The sequence below is a fragment of the Aotus nancymaae genome, unplaced genomic scaffold, assembly GCF_030222135.1.
Source record: "Aotus nancymaae isolate 86718 unplaced genomic scaffold, 86718_ANA_hifiasm-v0.15.2.pri h1tg000062l, whole genome shotgun sequence".
NCBI classification, from domain to species: Eukaryota; Metazoa; Chordata; class Mammalia; order Primates; family Aotidae; genus Aotus; species Aotus nancymaae.
Genome location: NW_026988476.1, coordinates 33,173,240 through 33,195,884, shown reverse-complemented (window position 1 = coordinate 33,195,884; position 22,645 = coordinate 33,173,240). Strand labels below are relative to the sequence as shown.

The 22,645-nt window shown below is 42.4% G+C and overlaps 2 protein-coding genes across 21 annotated transcripts in view; one reads left to right on the top strand and one right to left on the bottom strand.

The window, feature by feature from the left end:
- The window catches only part of PPIP5K1 (diphosphoinositol pentakisphosphate kinase 1), a 58,060-nt gene extending 36,962 nt beyond the window's left edge, over positions 1-21,098 (top strand). For 19 of the 20 annotated variants that reach the window (XM_064365979.1, XM_064365978.1, XM_064365976.1 and 16 more), the window contains 2 exons: positions 14,912-15,025; positions 19,055-21,098. In XM_064365979.1, coding sequence (XP_064222049.1) covers positions 14,912-15,025; positions 19,055-19,872 — 932 coding nt within the window. In that variant the 3' untranslated portion in view covers positions 19,873-21,098. The remainder of the gene's footprint in view (positions 1-14,911; positions 15,026-19,054) is intronic. The other variant, XM_012442159.3, reaches the window with a different exon arrangement.
- Positions 5,702-6,267, bottom strand: LOC110568754 (histone H3.1-like). Its single transcript, XM_021673124.2, has one exon. It carries the CDS (start codon positions 6,111-6,113, stop codon positions 5,703-5,705), a length of 411 nt encoding a protein of 136 aa, XP_021528799.2. The 5' UTR covers positions 6,114-6,267; the 3' UTR covers position 5,702.
- Positions 21,099-22,645: the final 1,547 nt, after the last annotated feature.

Genomic DNA, 22,645 nt, shown 5'->3' with positions numbered 1-22,645 from the left:
TCTGCTCTCCTCGGCCTCCCAAAGTGCTAGGATTACAGGCAGGAGCCACCGCGCCCAGCCAACAACATACTCTTAAATGATGAATGAGTCAAAGAAGAAATCACAAGGGAAATTAGATTATACTTTGAGATGAATGAAAATGAAAACAAAACATACCAGATGGTATGGGATGCAACAAAATTAGTGCTCAGAGATAACTTTATAGCTATAAATATCTACGTTAAAAAAAAGAAGAAGAAGAAAAGACCAGGCATGGTGGCTCACACTTGTAATTCCAACACTTTGGGAGACCAAAGTGGGAGGATCGCTTGAGCCTAAGAGTTCAAGAGCAGTCTGGGCAATATAGTGAGACTTTGTCTCTACAGAAAAACTTTAAAATTAGCCAAGTGTGGTGGTACATACCAGTAATCCCAGGTGCTTGGGAAGCTGAGGTGAGAGGAGAGCTTAAGCCTGGGAGACAGAGGTTGCAGTGAGCTGAGATTGTACCACTGCACTCCAGCCTGGGTGACAGAGAGAGAGACCCCGTCTCAAAAAAAACAAAAGGAAAAAATCTTAAATCAATAACTTACTTTATATCTTAGGGAACTATAAAAAGAAGAGTAAACTAAACTCGAAAAGCAAACCAGGTGTGGTGGCTCATGCCTATAATCCCAACATTTTGGGAGGCTGTGGTGGGTGGATCTTGAGGTCAGGAGTTCGAGACCAGCCTGGCCAACATGGTGAAACCCTGTCTCTACTAAAGATACCAAAAAAAAAAAAAAAAAATTAGCCAAGTATGGTGGCACACACCTGTAATCCCAGCTACTCGGGAGGCTGAGGCAGGAGAATCGCTTGAACCTGGGAGGCAGAGGTTGCAGTGAGCCAATATCACACCATTGCACTCCAGCCTGGGTGACAGAGTGAGACCCTGTCTCAAAAAATAAAAATAAAAAAAGCAAAAGGAAGGAAATAAAGATTAGAGTGGTGATAAAGAAAAATTAAAGAAAAACAATAGGAAGAATCAATGAAACCAAAAGTTGGTTCTTTGAAAAGATCAACAAAATTGGCAAACCTTTAGCTAGACTAAGAAGAGAGAGAAGATTCAAATAACTAAAATCAGGAATAAAAGTGGGGACATTGCTATTGATTTTACAGACATACAAAGGATTATAAGAGAGCACTATGAACAAATGTATGCCAACAACTTAGATAACCTAGTTGAAACGGATGAATTCCTAGAAACATGCAAAGCTACAAAAACTGAATCAAGAAGAAGAAAATCTTACATACCTATAACAAGGAAACAATTAAATTATTATTATTATTGTAGGTTTTTTTTTTTTTTTGAGACAGAGTCTTGCTCTGTTGCCCAGGCTAGAGTGCAGTGGCTGATCTTGGCTCACTGCAACCTCTGCCTCCGACCTTCAAGCGATTCTCCTGCCTCAGCCTCCCAAGTACCTTGGATTACAGGCACCCGCCATCACACTCAGCTAATTTTTGTATTTTTAGTAGAGACAGGATTTCACAATATTGGCCAGGTTGGTCTTGAACTCCTGACCTCAAGTGATTCACCCGCCTTGGCCTCCCAAAGTGCTGGGATTACAGGTATGAGCCACTGCACCCAGGTGAAAAAGATTAAATTAGTAACAAAAACCTCTAAATAATGAAAAGTCTAAAACCAGATGGCTTCACTGGTGAATTCTACCACATATTTAAAGAAGAAATAACCAGGCTACTCATGCTCTTTCAAAAAAATTGAAGAGGAGGAAACATTTTCTTAAGGCCAGCATTACCCTGATACCACATTTCAGACAAAGACACCATAGGAGAAGAAACCAATATCCCTATAAATACAGAGGCAAAAGTTCTGAACAAAATGCTAGCAAACCAAATCCAACAACATAATAAAAGAATTATACTAGGGCTAAGTGAGATTTATCTCAGGAATGCAAGAGTGATTCAATATAAGAAAACTGGTCAGTGCAATACACTACATTATTAGAAAGAGAGAAAAAAACACAATCATCTTAGTTGACACAGAAAAACATTTGACAAAATCCAACACCCTTTCATGATAAAAACACTCAGCAAACTAGGAATACGAGGGAACATCCTCAACATGATAAAGGGAATTTATGAAAGCCAAAGCACACATCATACTCAGTAGTGAAATACTGAAGGCTTTCTCTCTAAAATTTGGAACAAGACAAGAATGCTGGCTTCTTTTTTTTATTTTATTTTATTTTATTTTTTTTATTGCATTTTAGGTTTTGGGGTACATGTGAAAATCATGCAAGGTTGTTGCATAGGTGCATACGTGGCAGTATGATTTGCTGCCTCCCTCCCCTTCACCTATATCTGGCATTTCTCCCCATGCTATCCCTCCCCAACTCCCCACCCCCCTGCTATCCCCCCTCCCCCCAACAGACCCCCGTGTATAGTGCTCCCCTCCCTGTGTCCATGTGTTCTCCTTGTTCAACACCCGCCTATGAGTGAGAACATGTGGTGTTTGATTTTGTGTTCTTGTGTCAGTTTGCTGAGAATGATGTTTTCCAGGTTCATCCATGTCCCTACGAAGGATGTGAACTCCTCGTTTTTAATGGCTGCATAATATTCCATGGTGTATATGTGCCACATTTTTCCTGTCCAGTCTATCATCGATGGGCATTTGGGCTGGTTCCAGGTCTTTGCTATTGTAAACTGTGCTGCAATGAACATTCGTGTGCATGTGTCCTTATAGTAGAACGATTTATAATCCTTTGGATATATGCCCAGTAATGGGATTGCTGGGTCAAATGGAATTTCTATTTCTAGGTCCTTGAGGAATCGCCACACTGTTTTCCACAGTGGTTGAACTTATTTACACTCCCACCAACAGTGTAAAAGTGTTCCTATTTCTCCACATCCTCTCCAGCATCTATTTTCTCCAGATTTTTTAATGATCGCCATTCTAACTGGCGTGAGATGGTATCTCAATGTAGTTTTGATTTGCATTTCTCTAATGACCAGTGATGATGAGCATTTTTTCATATGTTTGTTGGCCTCATATATGTCTTCTTTTGTAAAGTATCTGTTCATATCCTTCGCCCATTTTTGAATGGGCTTGTTTTTTTCTTGTAAATCTTTTTTAGTTCATTGTAAATTCTGGATATCAGCCCTTTGTCAGATGGGTAGGCTGCAAAGATTTTTTCCCATTGTGTTGGTTGCCGATTCACTCTATTGACTGTTTCTTTTGCCGTGCAAAAGCTGTGGAGTTTGATTAGGTCCCGTTTGTCTATTTTGGCTTTTGTTGCCAATGCTTTTGGTGTTTTGGTCATAAAGTCCTTGCCTACGCCTATGTCCTGAATGGTTTTGCCTAGGTTTCCATCTAGTGTTTTTATGGTGTTACATCTTATGTTTAAGTCTTTAATCCATCTGGAGTCAATTTTAGTGTAAGGTGTCAGGAAGGGGTCCAGTTTCTGCTTTCTGCATATGGCTAGCCAGTTTTCCCAACACCACTTATTGAACAGGGAATCCTTTCCCCATTGCTTGTTTTTTTCAGGTTTGTCAAAGATTAGGTGGTTGTAGATATGTTGTGTTGCCTCCGATGCCTCTGTTCTGTTCCATTGGTCTATATCTCTGTTTTGGTACCAGTACCATGCTGTTTTGATTACTGTAGCCTTGTAGTAGAGTTTGATGTCCAGTAGTGTGATGCCTCCCGCTTTGTTCTTTTTGCTTAGAATTGACTTGGCTATGCGGGCTCTCTTTTGGTTCCATATGAAGTTTAAGGTGGTTTTTTCCAGTTCTGTGAGGAAGGTCATTGGTAGCTTGATGGGGATAGCGTTGAATCTGTAAATTACTTTGGGCAGTATGGCCATTTTCACGATATTAATTCTTCCTAACCATGAACATGGAATGTTTCTCCATCTGTTTGTATCCTCTCTTATTTCGTTGAGCAGTGATTTGTAGTTCTCCTTGAAGAGGCCCTTTACGTTCCTTGTTAGTTGTATTCCTAGGTATTTTATTCTCTTTGTAGCAATTGTGAATGGCAGTTCATTCTTGATTTGGCTCTCTTTAAGTCTGTTATTGGTGTATAGGAATGCTTGTGATTTTTGCACATTGATTTTGTATCCTGAGACTTTGCTGAAGTTGCTTATCAGTTTCAGGAGATTTTGGGCTGAGGTGATAGGGTCTTCTAGATATACAATCATGTTGTCTGCAAATAGAGACAATTTGACTTCCTCCTTTTCTAATCGAATGCCCTTTATTTCTTTTTCTTGCCTGATTGCTCTGGCTAGAACTTCCAGTACTATATTGAATAGAAGTGGTGAGAGAGGGCATCCTTGTCTAGTGCCAGATTTCAAAGGGAATGCTTCCAGTTTTTGCCCATTCAGTATGATATTGGCTGTCGGTTTGTCATAAATAGCTCTTATTATTTTGAGATACATTCTGTCGATACCTAGTTTATTGAGAGTTTTTAGCATAAAGGGCTGTTGAATTTTGTCGAAGGCCTTCTCTGCATCAATTGAGATAATCATGTGGTTTTTGGTTTTGGTTCTGTTTATGTGGTGAATTACATTTATAGACTTGCGTATATTGAACCAGCCTTGCATCCCCGGGATGAATCCTACTTGATCATGGTGGATAAGCTTTTTGATGTGTTGTTGTAATCGGCTTACCAGTATTTTATTGAAGATTTTTGCATCTATGTTCATCATGGATATTGGCCTGTAGTTTTCTTTTCTTGTTGAGTCTCTGCCGGGTTTTGGTATTAGGATGATGTTGGTCTCATAAAATGATTTGGGAAGGATTCCCTCTTTTTGGATTATTTGGAAGAGTTTCAGTAGGAATGGTACCAGTTCCTCTTTGTATGTCTGGTAGAATTCGGCTGTGAAACCATCTGGGCCTGGGCTTTTTTTGGGTGGTAGGCTCTTAATTGCTGCCTCGACTTCAGACCTTGTTATTGGTCTATTCAGGGTTTCGACTTCTTCCTGGTTTAGGCATGGGAGGAGGCTACTGTCCAGGAATTTATCCATTTCTTCCAGGTTTTCTAATTTATGTGCATAGAGTTGTTTGTAATAATCTCTGATGATGGTTTGAATTTCTGTGGCATCTGTGATGATATCCCCTTTATCATTTTTTATTGCATCTATTTGGTTATTCTCTCTTTTCTTTTTTATCAGTTTGGCTAGTGGTCTATTTTGTTGATCTTTTCAAAAAACCAGCTCCTGGATTTATTGATTTTTTGAAGGGTTTTTCGTGTCTCTATCTCCTTCAATTCTGCTTTGATCTTAGTTATTTCTTGTCTTCTGCTAGGTTTTGAGTTTTTTTGATCTTGCTCCTCTAGCTCTTTCAATTTTGAAGATAGGGTGCCGATTTTAGTTCTCTCCTTTCTTCTCATGTGGGCACTTATTGCTATATATTTTCCTCTAGAGACTGCTTTAAATGTGTCCCAGAGATTCTGGTATGTGGTGTCTTCGTTCTCGTTGGTTTCGAAGAACATCTTTATTTCTGCCTTCATTTCATTGTTTATCCAGTCAACATTCAGGAGAAAGTTGTTCAATTTCCATGAGACTGTGCGATTCTGGGTTGGCTTCTGAATTCTGAGTTCTAACTTGATTGCACTGTGGTCTGAGAGACTGTTTGTTATGGTTTCCGTTCTTTTGCATTTGCTGAGGAGTGATTTAGTTCCAATTATGTGGTCAATTTTAGAGTAGGTGTGATGGGGTGCTGAGAAGAATGTTTTATGCTCTCTCACCACGAATGCGGCGGGCAAGCTGGAAGTCCTTGGGCATGATGGTGACGCGTTTAGCATGGATGGCACACAGGTTGGTGTCCTCAAAGAGCCCCACCAAGTAGGCCTCGCAGGCCTCCTGCAGCGCCATCACCGCTGAGCTCTGGAAGCGCAGGTCGGTCTTGAAGTCTTGAGCGATTTCTCGCACCAGGCGCTGAAACGGCAACTTCCGAATTAGCTGCTCGGTGGACTTCTGGTAGCGGCGGATCTCGCGCAGGGCCACGGTACCGGGGCGGTAGCGGTGGGGCTTCTTCACGCCGCCGGTGGCCGGAGCGCTCTTACGCGCCACCTTGGTAGCCAACTGCTTGCGCGGCGCTTTGCCGCCAGTAGATTTATGGGCAGTCTGCTTAGTACGCGCCATGACTGACCCGAGAAGCAAAGCCAAGGATGCTGGCTTCTACCACTGCTATTCAACATTGTACCAGGAGTTTTAGGCAAGAAAAATAATTACCCAAATTGGAAAAGAAGAAACAAAACTATCTGTGTTCACAGAGGACATAGTCCTATATATAAAATCACAAAGAAGTCTCAAAAATAAAAAACCAACAATTAAAAAACGGCTATTAAAGCTAATGAACAAATTTAGCAGAGTTGCAGGGTACAAATGAACTCAGACTGGGCATAGTGGCTCATGCCTGTCATCTTAGCACTTTGGGAGGCTGAGGTGGCAGGATTGTTTGACCCCTGGAGTTTGAGACAAGCCTGGACAACATAGGGAGACACTGTCTCTACAAAAAAATAAAAAATTAGCCAAGCATGTTGATGCACACCTGTAGTCCCAGCTAATTGGGAGACTGAGGTAGGAGAATGGCTGGAGCATAGGAGGTCAAGGTTGCAGTGAGTGGTGATTGCATCACTGTACTTTAGCCTGGGTGATAGAGCAAGAAAAAAAAAAAAGATCAACTCACAAAAATGTTGTGGGTCGGGCTTAGTGGCTTGTACCTGTAATCCTGGCACTTTGAGAGGCTAAGGCCTGAGGATCACTTGAGACCAGGAGTTCGAGACCAGCATGGGCAACATAGCAAGATCTCATCTCTATAACATAGTTTGTTTGTTTTTTCCTGAGATAGGGACTCATTCTGTCACCCAGGCTGGAGTGCAGTGGTGCCATCATGGTTCACTGCAGCCTTGACCTCTTTTGCTTGAGCAGTTCTTCCACCTCAGCCTCCCGAGTAACTGGGGCTATAGGCATATACAACCACATTCAGCTAATTTTTGTATTTTTTTTTTTTTTTTTGGTAGAGATGGCATTTTGCCATGTTGCTCAGGCTGGTCTCAAATTCCTGGGCTCAAGTGATCTTCCCACCTCAGCCTTCCAAAGTGCTGGGGTTACAGGCATGAGCCACTGAGCCCAGCCATATAAAATTAATTTTTAAAAACTTATTTCAAGATCTTTTTTTTTTTTTAAGACAGGGTCTTGCTCTGCTACCCATGCTGGAGTGTACTGGCATAATCTCAGCTCACTGAAACCTCTGCCTCCCAGGCTCAAGTGATTCTCCCACCTGAGCCTCCCAAGTAAGTGGGACCACAGGCCTGTGCCACTATGCCTAGCTAATTTTTTGTAGAGCTGGAGTATTTCCATGTTGCCTAGGCTGGTCTTGAACTCCTGGTTTCAAGTTATCCTGTCACCTCAGCCTCCCAAAGTGCTGGGATTACAGGAGTGAGCTGTAGTGTCCAGCTCAATTGTGCTTGTATACGACAGCAATGAATGATTAAAAAAGGAAATCCAAAAAACAATTCTATTTTCTATAGCATTCAAAAGAATAAAATGCCTGGGAACAAATTTAACCAGGAAGTTGAAAGATTTGTACACCAAAAACTACAAAACATTGCTGAAATAAATTAAAGAAGGCCAGGTGCAGTGGTTCATGCCTGTAATTCCAGCACTTTGGGAGGCTAAGGTGGAAGGACTGCTTGAGGTAAGAAGTTCAAGACCAGCCTGGGCAACATAGGGAGACCCCTGGCTCTCTAAATAATTTTTTTTACATGGAGTCTCACTCTGTTGGCCAGGATGGAGTGCAGTGGCATGATCTCCACTCACTGCAACCTCCGCCTCCCAGGTTCAAGCGATTCTCCTGCCTCAACCTCCCAAGTAGCTGGGATTATAGGGGCCCACCATCTTGCAGGGCTAATTTTTTTGTAATTTTAGTAGAGAGGTGGTTTCACATGTTGGCCAGGCTGCTCTTAAACACCCGACCTCAGGTGATCTACCTGCCTTGGCTCCCCAAAGTGCTGGGATTACAGGTGTGAGCTACCAGGCCGGGCTCTACAAATAATTTTTAAGAAAACTTAGCCAGGTGTGGCCACATGCACCTGCAGTCCTAGCTACTTGGGAGGCTGAGGCAGGAGGATTACCTGAACCTGAAAGATCAAGACTGCAGTGAGCAGCCATGATTGCACCACTGTACTCCAGCCTGGGCAACTGAGTGAAATCCTGTCTTGTTAAAAAAAAAAAGAAAAGAAAAGGCTGGGTACAGTGGCTCACACCTGTAATCCCAACACTTTGGGAGGCCAAGGCAGATGGATTGCTTAAGCTCAGGAATTCGAGACCAGCCTAGGCAACATTGAGAAATCCCATCTCTACAAAAAATTTAAAATAATAATAATTTTTTAAAAAGGCCAAGCGTGGTGGCTTATGCCTGTAATCCCAGCACTTTGGGAGGCCGAGGTGGGCAGATCAACGAGGTCAGGAGTTCAAGACCAGCCTGGCCACTGTATCTCTACTAAAAATACAAAAAAAAAAAAAAAAAAAAAAAAAATAGCCAGGTGCAGTGGCACGTGCCTATAATCCCTGCTACTCCAGAGGCTGAGGCAGGAGAATTGCTTGAACCTTGGAGGTGGCGGTTAGTGAGCCGCAATCATACCACTGCACTCCAACCTGGGTGGCAGAGCAAGACTTCATCTTTGAAAAAGAAATGAGCTGGATGTGGTGGTGTGTGCCTGTAGCCCTGCTGCCAGGGAGGCTGAGGTGGGAGGATTGCTGGAGCCCAGGAGGTCATGGCTGCAGTGAGCCATGATCATGCCATTGCACTGTAGACTGGGTGACAAGGTGAGTCAAAAGAAAACGAAAACAAATCAGAATAATAAAATTAAAGAAGGCCTATATAAATGGAAAGGCATTTCATGTTCATGTAGGTGACATGATGTTGTTAAGATGACAATATTCCCCAAAGTGATCTATGGATTTAATATGACCCCTATCAGAATTTTAATGGTCTTTTTTCAGAAATGGAAAAGCTGACCCTCAAATTCTTATGGAACTGTAAGAGGGTCTGAATAGCCAAAAGAATCTTGAAAAAGTGAAACGAAGCTGGAGGACTCAAACTTTCTAATTTCCAAATGTGTTGCAAAGCTATAGTAGTCAAAACAGTGTGGTATTGCCAAAAGTTAAACATATAGACCAATAGACTAGAATCAAGAGTCCAGAATTAAACATGTATGACCAGTTGATTTTCAATAAGGATGTCAAAACTATTCAATGGAGAAAGAATAGTCTCTTCAATGAGTGGTGCTGAAACCACTGGGTATTCACATTGCAAAAGAATTCATTCACCCCTACCTCATACTATATGAAAATATTAACTCAGAATGGATCAATGACCTAAATATAAGAGTTAAAATTATAAAACTCTTAGAAGAAGTCATAGAGTAAATCTTCATGAACCTAAATTTGGCAATGGATTTGTAGGTGGAACAAAAGCATAAACAACAAAAGAAAAAATAATTAGACTTTACCCAAACTAAAAATATTTGTGTATCAAGGGATATTATCAAAAAGTGAAATAACAACTACAGAAAGGGAGAAAATATTTGCAAATGATATATCTGATGGGTATAGCATATAACAACAACAAAAAGACAACACAGTTTAAAAAGATGCAAAGGACTTGAATTGACGTTCTCCAAAGAAGACATGTAAATAGCTAAGAAGCACATGAAAAGATGCTAACTTTCATTAGTTATTAGGGATGTACAAATCTAAACCACAGTGAGATACCGCTTCACACCCAACAGGATAACTATTTTAAAAAAAGGAAGAAAGAAAAGAAAGTGTTAGGATGTGGACAAACTGGAACTCTCATACAGTGCTAATGGAAATATAAAATAGTACCGTTTCTGTGGAAAACAGTTTGTTTCTCAAAAAATTTTTGAAGGAAAGAGAAGGAAAGTTTTGTATATCAATAGTCATATTGATACTACAGTCATATTGTTACTATATATATAGTGTATGTATATATATTATGTATACATATGTGCATTATAGAGTAATGCAAATAAGGAATTATGTTCCTGTTATTAAGAACCAGGATTTTCAAAGTAAGATAAATTAGATACATATATAAATTCAAAAGACTTTTAAAATACTGTAATGATAAATTTGAATTGGAAATATCAATATGAATTCTGGTTTGTTTTTTTTTTTTTTTTTTTTGAGACGGAGTTTCGCTCTTGATACCCAGGCTGGAGTGCAATGGCGCGATCTCGGCTCACCGCAACCTACGCCTCCTGGGTTCAGGCAATTCTCCTGCCTCAGCCTCCTGAATAGCTGGGATTACAGGCACGCGCCACCGTGCCCAGCTAATTTTTTGTATTAGTAGAGACGGGGTTTCACCATATTGACCAGGATGGTCTCGATCTCTTGACCTCGTGATCCACCCACCTCGGCCTCCCAAAGTGCTGGGATTACAGGCTTGAGCCACCGCGCCCGGCCGAATTCTGGTTTTTAAGTGCTTTTTCTAATAGCATGCATTGGCAAATGTAGCAATGAGCTCCTTTAGCAACTAGATTTTGGTTTCTATGTACCATTCTCCACTAAAAGTAACCAGGATTCCATGGGAAAATAACTTGATTTTTGGTCTAGAGCAGGGTTTTTTAACCTTTTTGAAAATTACTCTCCATCCCAGGAGTTTTTTTAGAATCTTTTTTTTCCCTAATTACCTCCGACCACATGAAATTTTAATACCACAGATATATCATGCATCTGTTTATGTATTGTGACCATTTGGTGGACCATAAATCATTGAAATAGCTAAGATTTTTTTATCCCCACAAGAACCAATTTTGTTTAGAATACATGGTCGAGGGCAAAGAAAGCCCAGGATGATCTTGCAGCATGTTGGATAAAGGAAGCAAGGAAGCAGTCAAGCCCAAAGAGGCTCCCAGTGACCAAAATTGGGACAGTTTGAGCATTAAAAAGAATAATTACTGTAGTTGATTAAAGTACACTGGATGTAGCTACTCAGGATGCTGAAGTGGTAGTATTGCTTGAGCCTAAGAGTTTGAAACCAGCCTGAGCAACATAGCTAGATCTTATCTCTAAGAAGATAAAAAAATTAGGGCCAAGCGCGGTGGCTCACACCTGTAATTCCACACTTTGGGAGGCCTAGGTGGGTGGATCATGAGGTCAGGAGATTGAGACCATCCTATTTAAAACAGTGAAACCCAGTCTCTACTAAAAATAAACAAAATTAGCTGGGCGTGGTAGCACACACCTGCAGTCCCAGCTATGGGAGGCTGAGGGAGGAGACTCTCTTCAACCCAGGAGGCAGAGTTTGCAGTGAGCTGACATGGTGCCACTGCATTCAAGCCTGGGCAACAGAGCAAGACTCCATCTCAAAAAAAAAAAAAAAAAAAGAATTAGCCAGGTGTGGTGGCACACACCTGTAGTCCTAGCTACTCGGTTGATATGGGAGGATTGCTTGAGCCCAGGAGTTTGAGGCTTCAGTGAGCTATGCTTGCACCACTGCATTCCAGCCTGGGTGACAGAGCAAGACCCTGTCTCTAAAAAAAAAAAAAAAAAAAAAAAAAGCACACTGAATATATATAATAAAAATCCACAAGCTCATAATGAATGAAAACAAGAGCTGGGTGCTGGACGAGGTAGTTCATGCACCTGTAATCCCAGCACTTTGGGAGGCTGAGGCAGGGGAATCACTTGAGCTCAGGAGTTCGAGATCAGCCTGGGCAACATGGTGAAACCCCATCTCTACAAAAATACAAAAATGAGCTAGGCATTGTGTTACATGTCTGTTGCCCCAGCTACTCAGGAGACTGAGGTTGGAGGATTATTTGAACCTGGGAGTTTGAGGCTGCAGTGAGCTGTGATCATACCACTGCACTCCAGCATGGGTGACAGAACAAGACTCTGTCTCAAAAAAAATTAAATAAATGATAAAACAAATTAATACTCATTTGCCACTATTGGAGAATATTTTTCACTAACTCTCTACTCTGAAAACCAATTAAAGGGAAATAAACACTCTGCCTTTTCAGTGAGAACTGTAGTTCAGTTTAATCAAATAGTCCCATTTGCAGAAGGAAAGCTCCTCTTTACAGAAAATATGCTGGTTGATGGAGAACTAGGCATTCCTCCAAGGATCACCCCTAATTAGAAGGGGAAAACTTGACAGTGAGATCTTGTTGGTGCCACCTTAGTAAACTTAGCCATACTTATAATGAGACAACGAGACAATATGCCTCCAGTATGATGCAATATACAGTACATGGGATCACCTCTTAAAGTATTCTTAACAAAATTATTTAACATAAATTAGCTAAGTTAGATCTAATTTCCAGTTAATAGGAAATACAAGGGATAGAAGTTAAATGATTCTATGTGGAAACAATCAGACAAGTCCAGAATGTGGGACATGACCTTCTGCAAAGACATGTGGCTTGTTCTTTTTTCTTTCCTCTCTCTCTCTCTCCTTTTTTTTTTTTTTTTTTTTTGAGATGGAGTCTTGGCTGGGTGCAGTGGCTCAGTGGCTCAAGCCTGTAATCTCAGCACTTCGGGAGCCCAGGGTGGGCGGATCACGAGATAGAGACCATCCTGGACAACATGGTGAAACCCTGTCTCCACTAAAAATACAAAAATTAGCTGGGTGTGGTTGTGCGGTGCCTGTAGTCCCAACTACTTGGGAAGCTGAGGCAGGAGAATTACTTGATCCCAGGAGGCAGAGGTTGCAGTGAGCCAGGATCGTGCCACTGCACAGCAGCCTGATGACACAGCGAGACTCCCAAGCAAAAAAAAAAAAAAAAAAAAAAAGAATGGAGGTTCACTTTGAAACCCAGGCTGGAGTGCAGTGGTGCAGTCTGGGCTCGCTGCCACCTCCACCTCCTGGGTTCAAGTGATTCTCCCACCTCAGCCTCCCAAATAGCTGGGATTATAGGCTCCCACCACCAAGCCCGGCTAATTTTTGTATTTTTGGTAGAAATGGGGTTTCTTCACGTTGGCCAGACTGGTCTCAAATTTCTGGCCTCAGGTGATCCACCCGCCTCAGCCTCCCAAAGTGCTGGGATTACATATGTGAGCCACCATGCATGGCCTTCCTTTAAAAAAGTTACTATGGGCTGGGCACGGTGGCTCATGCCTGTAAACCCTGACACTTTGGAAGGCTGAGGTGGGCAGATTGCTTGAGCCTAAGAGTTTGAGACCAGCCTAGGCAACATGGTGAAAACCCATCTCTACTAAAATACAAAAAAATAGCCAGGAGTGGTGGTGTATGCCTATAGTCCCAACTATTCAAGGTGCTGAGGTGGGAGGATCGCTTGAGCCAGGAGGACAAGACTGCAGTGAACAGTGATCATACCATTGCACTCCAGCCTGGGTGACAGTGAGACCCTGTCTCAAAAAAGTTACTATTCAAAAGAAGAGGCTGCACTATTCTAGATTAAAAGAGGCTTCAGAGACATAACAAGATGCAGTCCATGGTTCATGTTTGGATGCTTTTATAAAAGACATTTGAGGGAATAATTGGGAAAATTTGAATATGGATTGGCTGTTGAATTATATTAGGGAATTCTTTTTAATTTTGTTTAGCTTGTTAATGGTGTATGGCTATGTTGGAAAAATATATATATATCTTTTTTTTAATTTTCTTTTTGAGACAGTCTCTCTCTGTCACCCATGCTGGAGTGCAGTGGCACAATCTCTGCTCACTGAAACCTCTGCCTCTTGGGTTCAAGCGATTCTCATGCCTCAGCCTTCAGAGTAGCTGGGATTACAGTCATGCACCACCACGCCCAGATAATTTTTTTTTTTTTTTTTTTTTTTTTGAGATGAAGACTTGCTCTGTCACCCAGGCTAAAGTGCAGTGGTGCCATCTCGGCTCACTGCAACCCCCGCCTCTCGGGTTCAAGCGATTCTCCTCCTCAGCCTCCTGAGTAGCTAGGATTACAGGTGCTTAGCATCATGCCCAGCTAATTTTTGTATTTTTAGTAGAGACGGTTTCACCATGTTGGTCAGGCTGGTCTCAAACTCCTGACCTTGTGATCCACCCACCTCAGCCTCCTAAAGTGCTAGGATTACAGATGTGAACCACTGCACCCACCCTTAATTTTTATGTTTTTAGTAGACACAGGGTTTCTCCATGTTGTCCAGGCTGGTCTTGAACTTTTGGCCTCAAGTGATCCACCTATCTTGGCCTCCCAAATTGCTGGTTTACAGGAATGAGCCACTGTGCCCAGCTGGAAAAATTTCTTATATTTTATTATTATTATTGAGACAGAGTATCACTCTGTCACCCACACTGGAGTGCAGCAGTGTGATCTCGGCTCTCTGCAACCTCTGCCTCCTGAGTTCAAGCGATTCTCCTGCCTAAGCCTCCTGAGTAGCTGGGATTACAGGTGTGTGTCACCATGCCTGGCTCATTTTTGCATTTTTAGTAGAGATGGGGTTTCACCATGTTGGCCAGTCTGGTCTCGAACTCCTGGCCTCAAATGATCCACCCACCTCAGCCTCCCAAAATGCTAGGATTACAGGTGTGAGCCACCATGCCTAGCCATTTCTTACATTTTAGAGATGCATTTTGAAGTATTTAGAGGCGACATGTTTTATAATGTCTGTCCTTTATTTTAAAGCACTTTAGCATGCAGAAATAGATGAAACAAATATGGCAAAAATATCAATGTGTTAAATCTAGGAGACGAATATATGGGCATTGACTGCATAACTACTTTTTTAAAAACATGTTTAAAAATGTTCATAATATAAGGTTTAAAAAATTGAAAATGGTTTGGTTGAAGGGTCCCCAGGAAATGCTACTTCTCAGACAAGGAAGGGTAAGTTGGCTTTGACTTATGTTGAGAACCTGTGGCTCCTGGATTCTTCCTCATATGTCTTTTTTTCTTCCCTCTCCCTTCACCCTACCTCCTTTCCAGCCCTCTTTGATTCCATGCACAGCAGCCAGGCCTCAGATAGCCCATTTTCCCCACCACGTACTCTTCATTCACCTCCCCTGCAACTCCAGCAGCGCTCTGAGAAACCCCCTTGGTGTAAGTAATCCTTTTGGAACTGCCTAGACAAAAGCCAAGAAGACTAGAGTGATTGGTGAATGAGGGGTCTGTTGCCTGAGGGAAAAGAAGCAGTCTCATCTGCCATTTCCAACATGAAGGGAGAATCTGTTTATTCTCTTTCTTTACCTCTATTCTCCATATTTCTTCTATCTCATTGCAGAGCTTTTCTCCAGTATTAGGAATAATTTTTTTAAATTTTATTTTATTTTTGTAAATTATTTCTTTCTTGATGATTTGTATCTTCAAACAAGTACAAATATTTCATATGTAATACCTGTCCATTTTCTAACCAATTGAGCAATTTATTGCAGTAAACTACCGTACATCTTTCAGCAAGAAATAAATTAAATTTGAATAGTAAATACATTACATAATGAATTGGGACACAATTAAAATTTGCTTTAAATATTTCTTTGGGGGAGAGGACACCACACTTCCACTCAATGAAGAGAAACATTTTTACAGTCCAGAGGCCTTTTGTTTTTTTTTAACACCTATTATGCCATGAATTCTTAGGGAATAGGTTCCAGCAGCTCAGGCTCCTTCACATTGGCTCTCTCAAAGTGTGCTTCTCTGGGCGGAGCAGGCTGGTGCTTCAGTTGGTTTCTTTTTCTGATCATTTTCCTTCACGCATTTCAGGAAGCTATCTCAGCTCTTATAGTGCTTAACGTGTTCAATAAGCACATTAATTCTCTTGGCCAGAATCATGCCCTCAACTTGTTTGTTTACAACAGTGCCAACAGCATGCTGGGTAACATTGTAGACTCTTCAGTTTTGCCATGGTAACACTTGTGGGGCATTCCTTTTTGAACAGTACCCATTCCTTTGATGTCTACGATATCACCTTTCTTTTTTTAAATTTTTTATTTTTATTATTATTATTTTTTTACTTATAAAGATGGGGTTTCACCATGATGGCCAGGCTGGTCTTGAACTCCTGACCTCAGGTGATCCACCCACCTCGGCCTCCTAAAGTGCTAGGATTACAGGCGTGAGCCACAGCGCCCAGCCAATATCACCTTTCTTATAGATTTGCATATACGTGGCCAAAGGAACAACGCTATGTTTTCTAAAAGGCCCAGAGAACATATATCCGGTGCCTCTCCTCTTTCCCTTTGTGTTCGTCATTTTGGCAAATTACTGGAAGATGGCAGTTCTGGCCAAAAGGCAGGAATACTTTTTAATTTGGAGAGAAGTTCTTCCTCAAAGGGGCCTTTGGGGAAGAAAGGATGGAGACTTCATTCTCCTCTGATCCCTATTTAATCTCTACAGCTTTCTCCAGTAAAGATGACTAGCAGACAACCTAGATATTTAGAAAAGCTGGGAGCAGGAGACTAGAATCTGCTACTTAATTCTCTATGACCCTTCTCCTGTTGGTCTGTTTTCAGTTTTTAGTTTAAGTTGAGGTGCTGCTTTTTCCCATCTATTGTTTATTATCTCTAATCTATCACTAGTTATTTTTGGTAACAGTGTGAACAGTGGAGTCACACAGAATTCTTGAATGACTGTAGGAAGAAGGAGCTACTGGTGGTAATTGGAGGTGGGGATATGGACCAGAGGCACTGGTGAAGTATCATCCTGCCTCTGGGGAATAACTGAAATGAAACATGACTTTCATTATTTTACTTGGATAGGACCCAAGCAAAGATTGTTACTTCATTCAGCATTGGACTTAACAGTTGTAGAATTTTGCCCTTCTTCCCCTATATGAGGAAAAAACTTTCTTCCCTGACACCAAGAATTCCTCCCCTGCATTTCAGAGAATCTTTCACTCACCTTGCCTTTGCCCTTTTTACCTCTTTCCTGGAATGTTGATGAGTTCTGTGCCCCTGGAAATCTTACCCTTCTCTCTCTTCTGTTTCTGGTTGACCTTGTTGATTTGCCTGAATCAGACCACTAGCTGGATATTAAGGCTACTTCTTTACTTGGGTAAAGCTCAGCTTACATCTTTTTCTTTTTTTCCATCTAGTATCAGATTTTTGACTCAGCATCAGGTGGTTAGCCTCACTGGTAAACATCTTTAGGATCTATATGTCTGCACCAGAAATAAGCTCCACATCTCTTAAAGCCTTGTTGGCTCAAAACTATATCTTCTCTCTCTCTCTCTTTTTTTTTTTTTTTTTTTTTTGAGACAGAGTCTTTTTTTGTCACCCAGGCTGGAGTACAGTGGTGCAGTTTTGGCTCACTGCATCCTCCACATCCCAGGCTCAAGTGATTCTCCTATCTCAGCCTTCCAAGTAGCTGTGATTACAGGCACCCTCCACCACACCTGGCTAATTTTTATATTTTTAATAGAGACAGGGTTTCTCCATGTTGGCCGGGCTGGTCTCGAACTCTTGATCTCAAGTGATCCACCTTCCTCAACCTCCCAAAGTGCTGGGATTATAGCCGTGAGCCATTGTGCCTGGCCTCTTTTTCAGCTTGAAGCATGCCTCTTTTAATTCTTGATAGAAGAGAGAGAACTAGCATACCTTAAACTCAATGATGAATTGAGCCTTTGTAGGCTCAGGTTTACCAACTTTTCGAGGTTTTCTTTAACGGCAATATGTTCTGATGTCCCCTTTTCCCAGAATCTGTCATTATTGATACCATAGTGCTTTAATGTATCGTTACAATACTATCAATAAAAATTATATTTACCAAGGGAAAAGTAGGTTAGTCCTGTACTAGATAGAGGTCAGTGAAGAAGTAGAGGTTGGGTTAGGAATCATCCCACAGTGTAATTGAAGACTCTGAGGTCTTTATTACATTACTGTCAGGATCTAGACAATCTGTTTTTTAATGTTTTCTGTGTATATAATATGGACAAGCCTGTAACATTGTATATCCCAAGACTTACAAGGGTCTTAACCCTGGATCCATGGAATGTGGTTTCAGGGTAGAGTCTATGAGCTTCAGGAATCACATGTAAAGATTAGTGTGAATATTCATATGTACATTTTTCCTGGATGATAATCTGTGACTTTTATTAGTACTTCAAAGGGGCCACTGACCACTAGAAAGGTTAAGAACTGCCATGTAGAGATTCCATGGCCATTTTCCGTCTTTGGGTAAACCATTTTCTTTTTTTTTTTTTTTTCTGAGGTGGAGTCTTGCTTTGTTGCCCAGGCTAGAGTACAGTGGCGCAATTTCAGCTCACTGCAACCTCTGCATCCGGGGTTCAAGTGATTCTCTTGCCTCAGCCTCCTGAATAGCTGGGATTACAGGCACCCACCACCACGCCTGGCTAATTTTTATATTTTTAGTAGAGACGAGGTTTTGCCATGTTGGCCAGGCTGGTTTCAAACTCCTGACCTCAAGTGATCCGCCTGCCTCGGCCTTCCAAAGTGCTGGGATTACAGGCATGAGCCACCATACCTGGCCAGGGAAACCATTTTCTTTCCTATTGTTCTGATTTATATTGTCTTTCTACGTTCTCCTGCCAATTTATCATTTGGGCTATAAATAATGATTACCTCTGCCCCAGAAATACATTGATTGCTTTAAAGAACGATTCTTAACAGAAGGTGTACATCAGATTCAATTGAGAGTGTTCCAACAAAATTATATTGCCTTCATCCTCCTCCTTCCTGCAAGCTACACCTTTACACTAAACCTATAGAATTAGGATCTCTGGAATTGAAAACTGGAAATTAGTATTTAAAAAAATTTTTTTTGACTTTGATTATGAACCACTTGGCTAAAGTATTCATATGCTTCCAAAGTAGGAATTAGAGGCCATGGAAACTTGGAATTGGGACGGGAGTGTATTTGTGAAAGAACCAGATGAAGTTGGTCTTAGTACTCTCTCCTAAAGTCTTACATGTACCTTATGGTTACTGTTAGAGTATACATTAGGCCAGGGTGACAGTTCCTGAGCTAAGCAAACTTAGGAGTCTCTGCTTAACTTAGGAAGAATTCAGAGACATGAGTAGCCTAGGCCAGCCATTCTAGCATTTGAACTATCTGCACAGGGTGGAGCCTACTCTTCCAGCTTCTCTGACTTGATCTCTTGACTTTGCTTTACAGACAGCAGTGGCCCTTCTAGCACTGTGTCCAGTGCTGGTCCTTCTTCCCCTACTACAGTAGATGGTAACTCCCAATTTGGCTTCAGTGATCAACCCTCCCTAAATTCACATGTGACTGAAGAACGTCAAGGCCTTGGGCTGCTCCAGGAGACCCCTAGGAATGGAGCACAAGAACTCTCCATAGAAGGGGAACAAGAACTTTTTGAACCAAATCAGTCCTCACAGGTACCACCTGTGGAAACCAGCCAGCCATACAACGAGGAGGTGGCTGAGGAGGTCAGTCAGCCATGTCAGGAGGTCCCTGACATCAGCCAGCCATGCCAGAACATTTCTGAGGAGCTCAGCCAGCCATGTCAGGAGGTCCCTGACATCAGCCAGCAATGCCAGGAGCACCATGACAATGGTAACCACACATGCCAGGAGGTCCCTCAGATCAGCCAGCCATGCCAGACGGCCAGTCAACTGTGCCAGAAAGTCTCTGAGGAAGTTTGCCAGCTGTGTCTGGAGAACCCCGAGGAGGTCAACCAGTCATGCCAGGGGGTCTCTGTGCAGGTTGACAAGCTGGTCCATAGGTTCCATGTAGGCGTTGGTGGCTTGGTTCAGGAAACCCTTATAGAAGTTGGCAGGCCAGCTGAAGAGATCCCTGAGGAGGTCAGCCAGTCATACCAGGAGTTCTCTGTGGAGGTTGGCAGGCTGGCCCAGGAGCCTTCTGCATTCAATCTGTTGTCTCAGAGCATTCCTGAGATTGATAAACCATCCCAAGAGTTCCCTAAGGAGATTGATCTGCAGGCCCAGGAGGTCCCTAAGGAGATAAATTAGAAGTCCTGGATGATCCCTGAGGTGGTTGATCAGCTGCCTGGAGAGGGTATTCCTCAAGCCCAGAATCTATCTGGTGATCCAAACACTCAGAGGCAGTCTCTAGCCCATGACCAGCACTCACCCCTTCCACCAGCAACATGTAATTAATTTTCTCATTAGTGGTGTCACACTATACCAGCCATTTGAGCCAGCAACATTTTCTCTTGGCTAACTCACTGACCGGCTCTCACCAGCAGTGTCTGGGGAAGCAATTCCCTTGGTATGAAGCATACCTGTGCTAGAGCTGTGCTTGAGGAGGAGCCAGTTTTAGGTTCAAAGAAGCCATTGGCTCTTCACTTATCCATTAGACTTGAATAGGATTTCCTTGGGATGGGTTGGTCTGTGTTACCCAGCCTTCTCTGAGCATCCTAGGAAATCACAGATTGTTAAAGGAAATGCTGCTTCACTGCTGAAGACACCATCTGAGGACAGCAAATGCAAAAGAGGGGACTCTAGGGTCTTCACCTTTCTGGGAAAACATTCATGACTTCTCAAGGTACCCTTAGACCATATGTGCATTCAGGGGACGCTTGTCTTTGCCAGCACTCCTCAGGTGAGCCAGGATGGCCATCTGAAATGTCTGGAAAATAGAGTCCCCTCTCCAAACAAACATCTGTCATGGCCGCTAATCTTTAGACTTGCCTTACAGATCTTTCTATATCATCCCCAAGTGCCCCTTCTGCCTCAGTCCTGTTTCTCTGGGCAGTAGCTCTAGGGAAAAGTAAGTATTAGACTGCTGTGCAAAATTCACAGCAATTACTTAAAATGCCCTAGAGGGTTCTTAGCCAGTCTGTGAAACTGGGTCTCCCTTTGTGGTGGGGCTGTTTGGCTTAGTAGATGCTGTAGTAGTAGAGATAATCAGGTTCTATTTTAAGCAATCAGCAGAGATCAATATTGTACAGATACACGCAAAGGTTTAATAAATATATATACATACATATATATGTGTACGTATATATATTTATTTCTGTAGTTGTGCCAGGGACAGACTGGCCAAAGACCAAACACTCCAGGTTCCCCAAGAAATTTATCCTTATATCATTGTGTCTGAGGGCCAGATATGATTATGAAGCTTTTTCCAAAGATCTGGGGATGGGAATGGGAGGGGGTAGGAGGGTAATGCAGTCATTGGAGTTGGGGGCCGGAACATTATGAGTGCTTAATAAATATAAAATGATGAGAATGGTGGTGATGGATGATGGTGATGTCCTTATGGATTCAAGAATGAATATGGGCTGGTCACAGTGGCTCATGACTGTAATCACAGCACTTTGGGAGGCCGAGGCAGGCAGATCATTTGAGGTTGGGAGTTGGAGACCAACCTGACCAACATGGTGAAACCTTATCTCTACCAAAAACACAAAAACTAGCTGGGCATGGTGGCGTGCGCCTGTAATCCCAGCTACTCAGCAGGAGAATCGCTTGAACCCTGGAGGCAGAGGTTGCAGTGAGCTGAAATCACGCCACTGCACTCCAGCCTGGGCAACAAAGCAAGACTCTGTCTCCAAAAAAAAAAAAAAAAAAAAATCAGTATGACTGTGAGTCAATTGTGTCTGTAACTGATTAATCTGAATCAGTCAAAAGACATTATAGTTGAGCAGGAATGGGCTGTAAAAATACAGAGATCAGGCATCCAAAAATGGACTATAAAAATTTAGAGATTAGACATCCCAAGAGGTGCCTATAGCAGTCAACTCAGTATCTCAAAAGGTCTTTTTTTTTTTCTTCTTTTTTGAGGCCGAGTCTCGCCTTTGTCCCCCAGGCTGGAGTGCAATGGTTCGATCTCAGCTCATTGCAACCTCCACCTCCCGGGTTCAAGCAATTCTCTTGTGTTAGCCTCCTGAGTAGCTGGGATTACAGGCACCCACCACCACACCCAGCTAATTGTTTTGTATTTTTAGTAGAGAGGGGATTTCGCCATGTTGACCAGGCTGGTCTCCAACTCCTGACCTCAGGTGATCCAACTGCCTTGGCCTCCCGAAGTACTGGGATTACAAGTGTGAGCCACCGCACCCAGCCCCCAAAAGGTCTTTAATGAGGAAGGAGAGTGTTGGAAGGGGGACTGGAAAGAGGTTTCCTCTCTGTGAAGCACCAGAGGGTACGTGCCTTGTCACCAAGTTCTTGGAATCATCCTGTTAATTTTTTACTCTGATGGAGTGTCAGGAGTTTATATAAAGGGGCTATGCCTTCTCTGGTCCCTTGACATCTTTACTATGTGAGAGCCCAGAACAGTGGGAGAGCTAGAACATGCCCCTCCCCAAATATTCATAACCTGGCCACTCCTGACATACCTAGGACTATAAAGGGTTTCCGTGGTGGGGTAAAGTCTGCCATTTTACTCCATGGAAATCCTGACTACACAAGAAGAGTTGTTTCCAACCTCATTAGGCTCTGGATCTTAGGATCCCTCGGCTTCTTACCTCTTTAGCCCAAGAGGTTGTCCAGGTTATCTGATCCTGGTTATTTGGTCCTCAGCTCTTGCCCCCATGGAATGCAGATGCCCTCCCCCAGGAGGCCCCTTGCCTCTCTTCCCTCCCCCAAATCAGATGTACGTACGTATGTACCCACCCTAGGCTCCTATTCTCCATACTCAGGCACAAGTGTTCCCAGTAATCAAAAGCATTGGAGTCTTCAAAGATAAATTCAATGCTGGTTGAAACAGAGAGGTAGGAGCCAGGGCCCAGCAACTAAGCAATGTATGGAGTTAGAAAAGCCTAAGCAGCACTACACCATC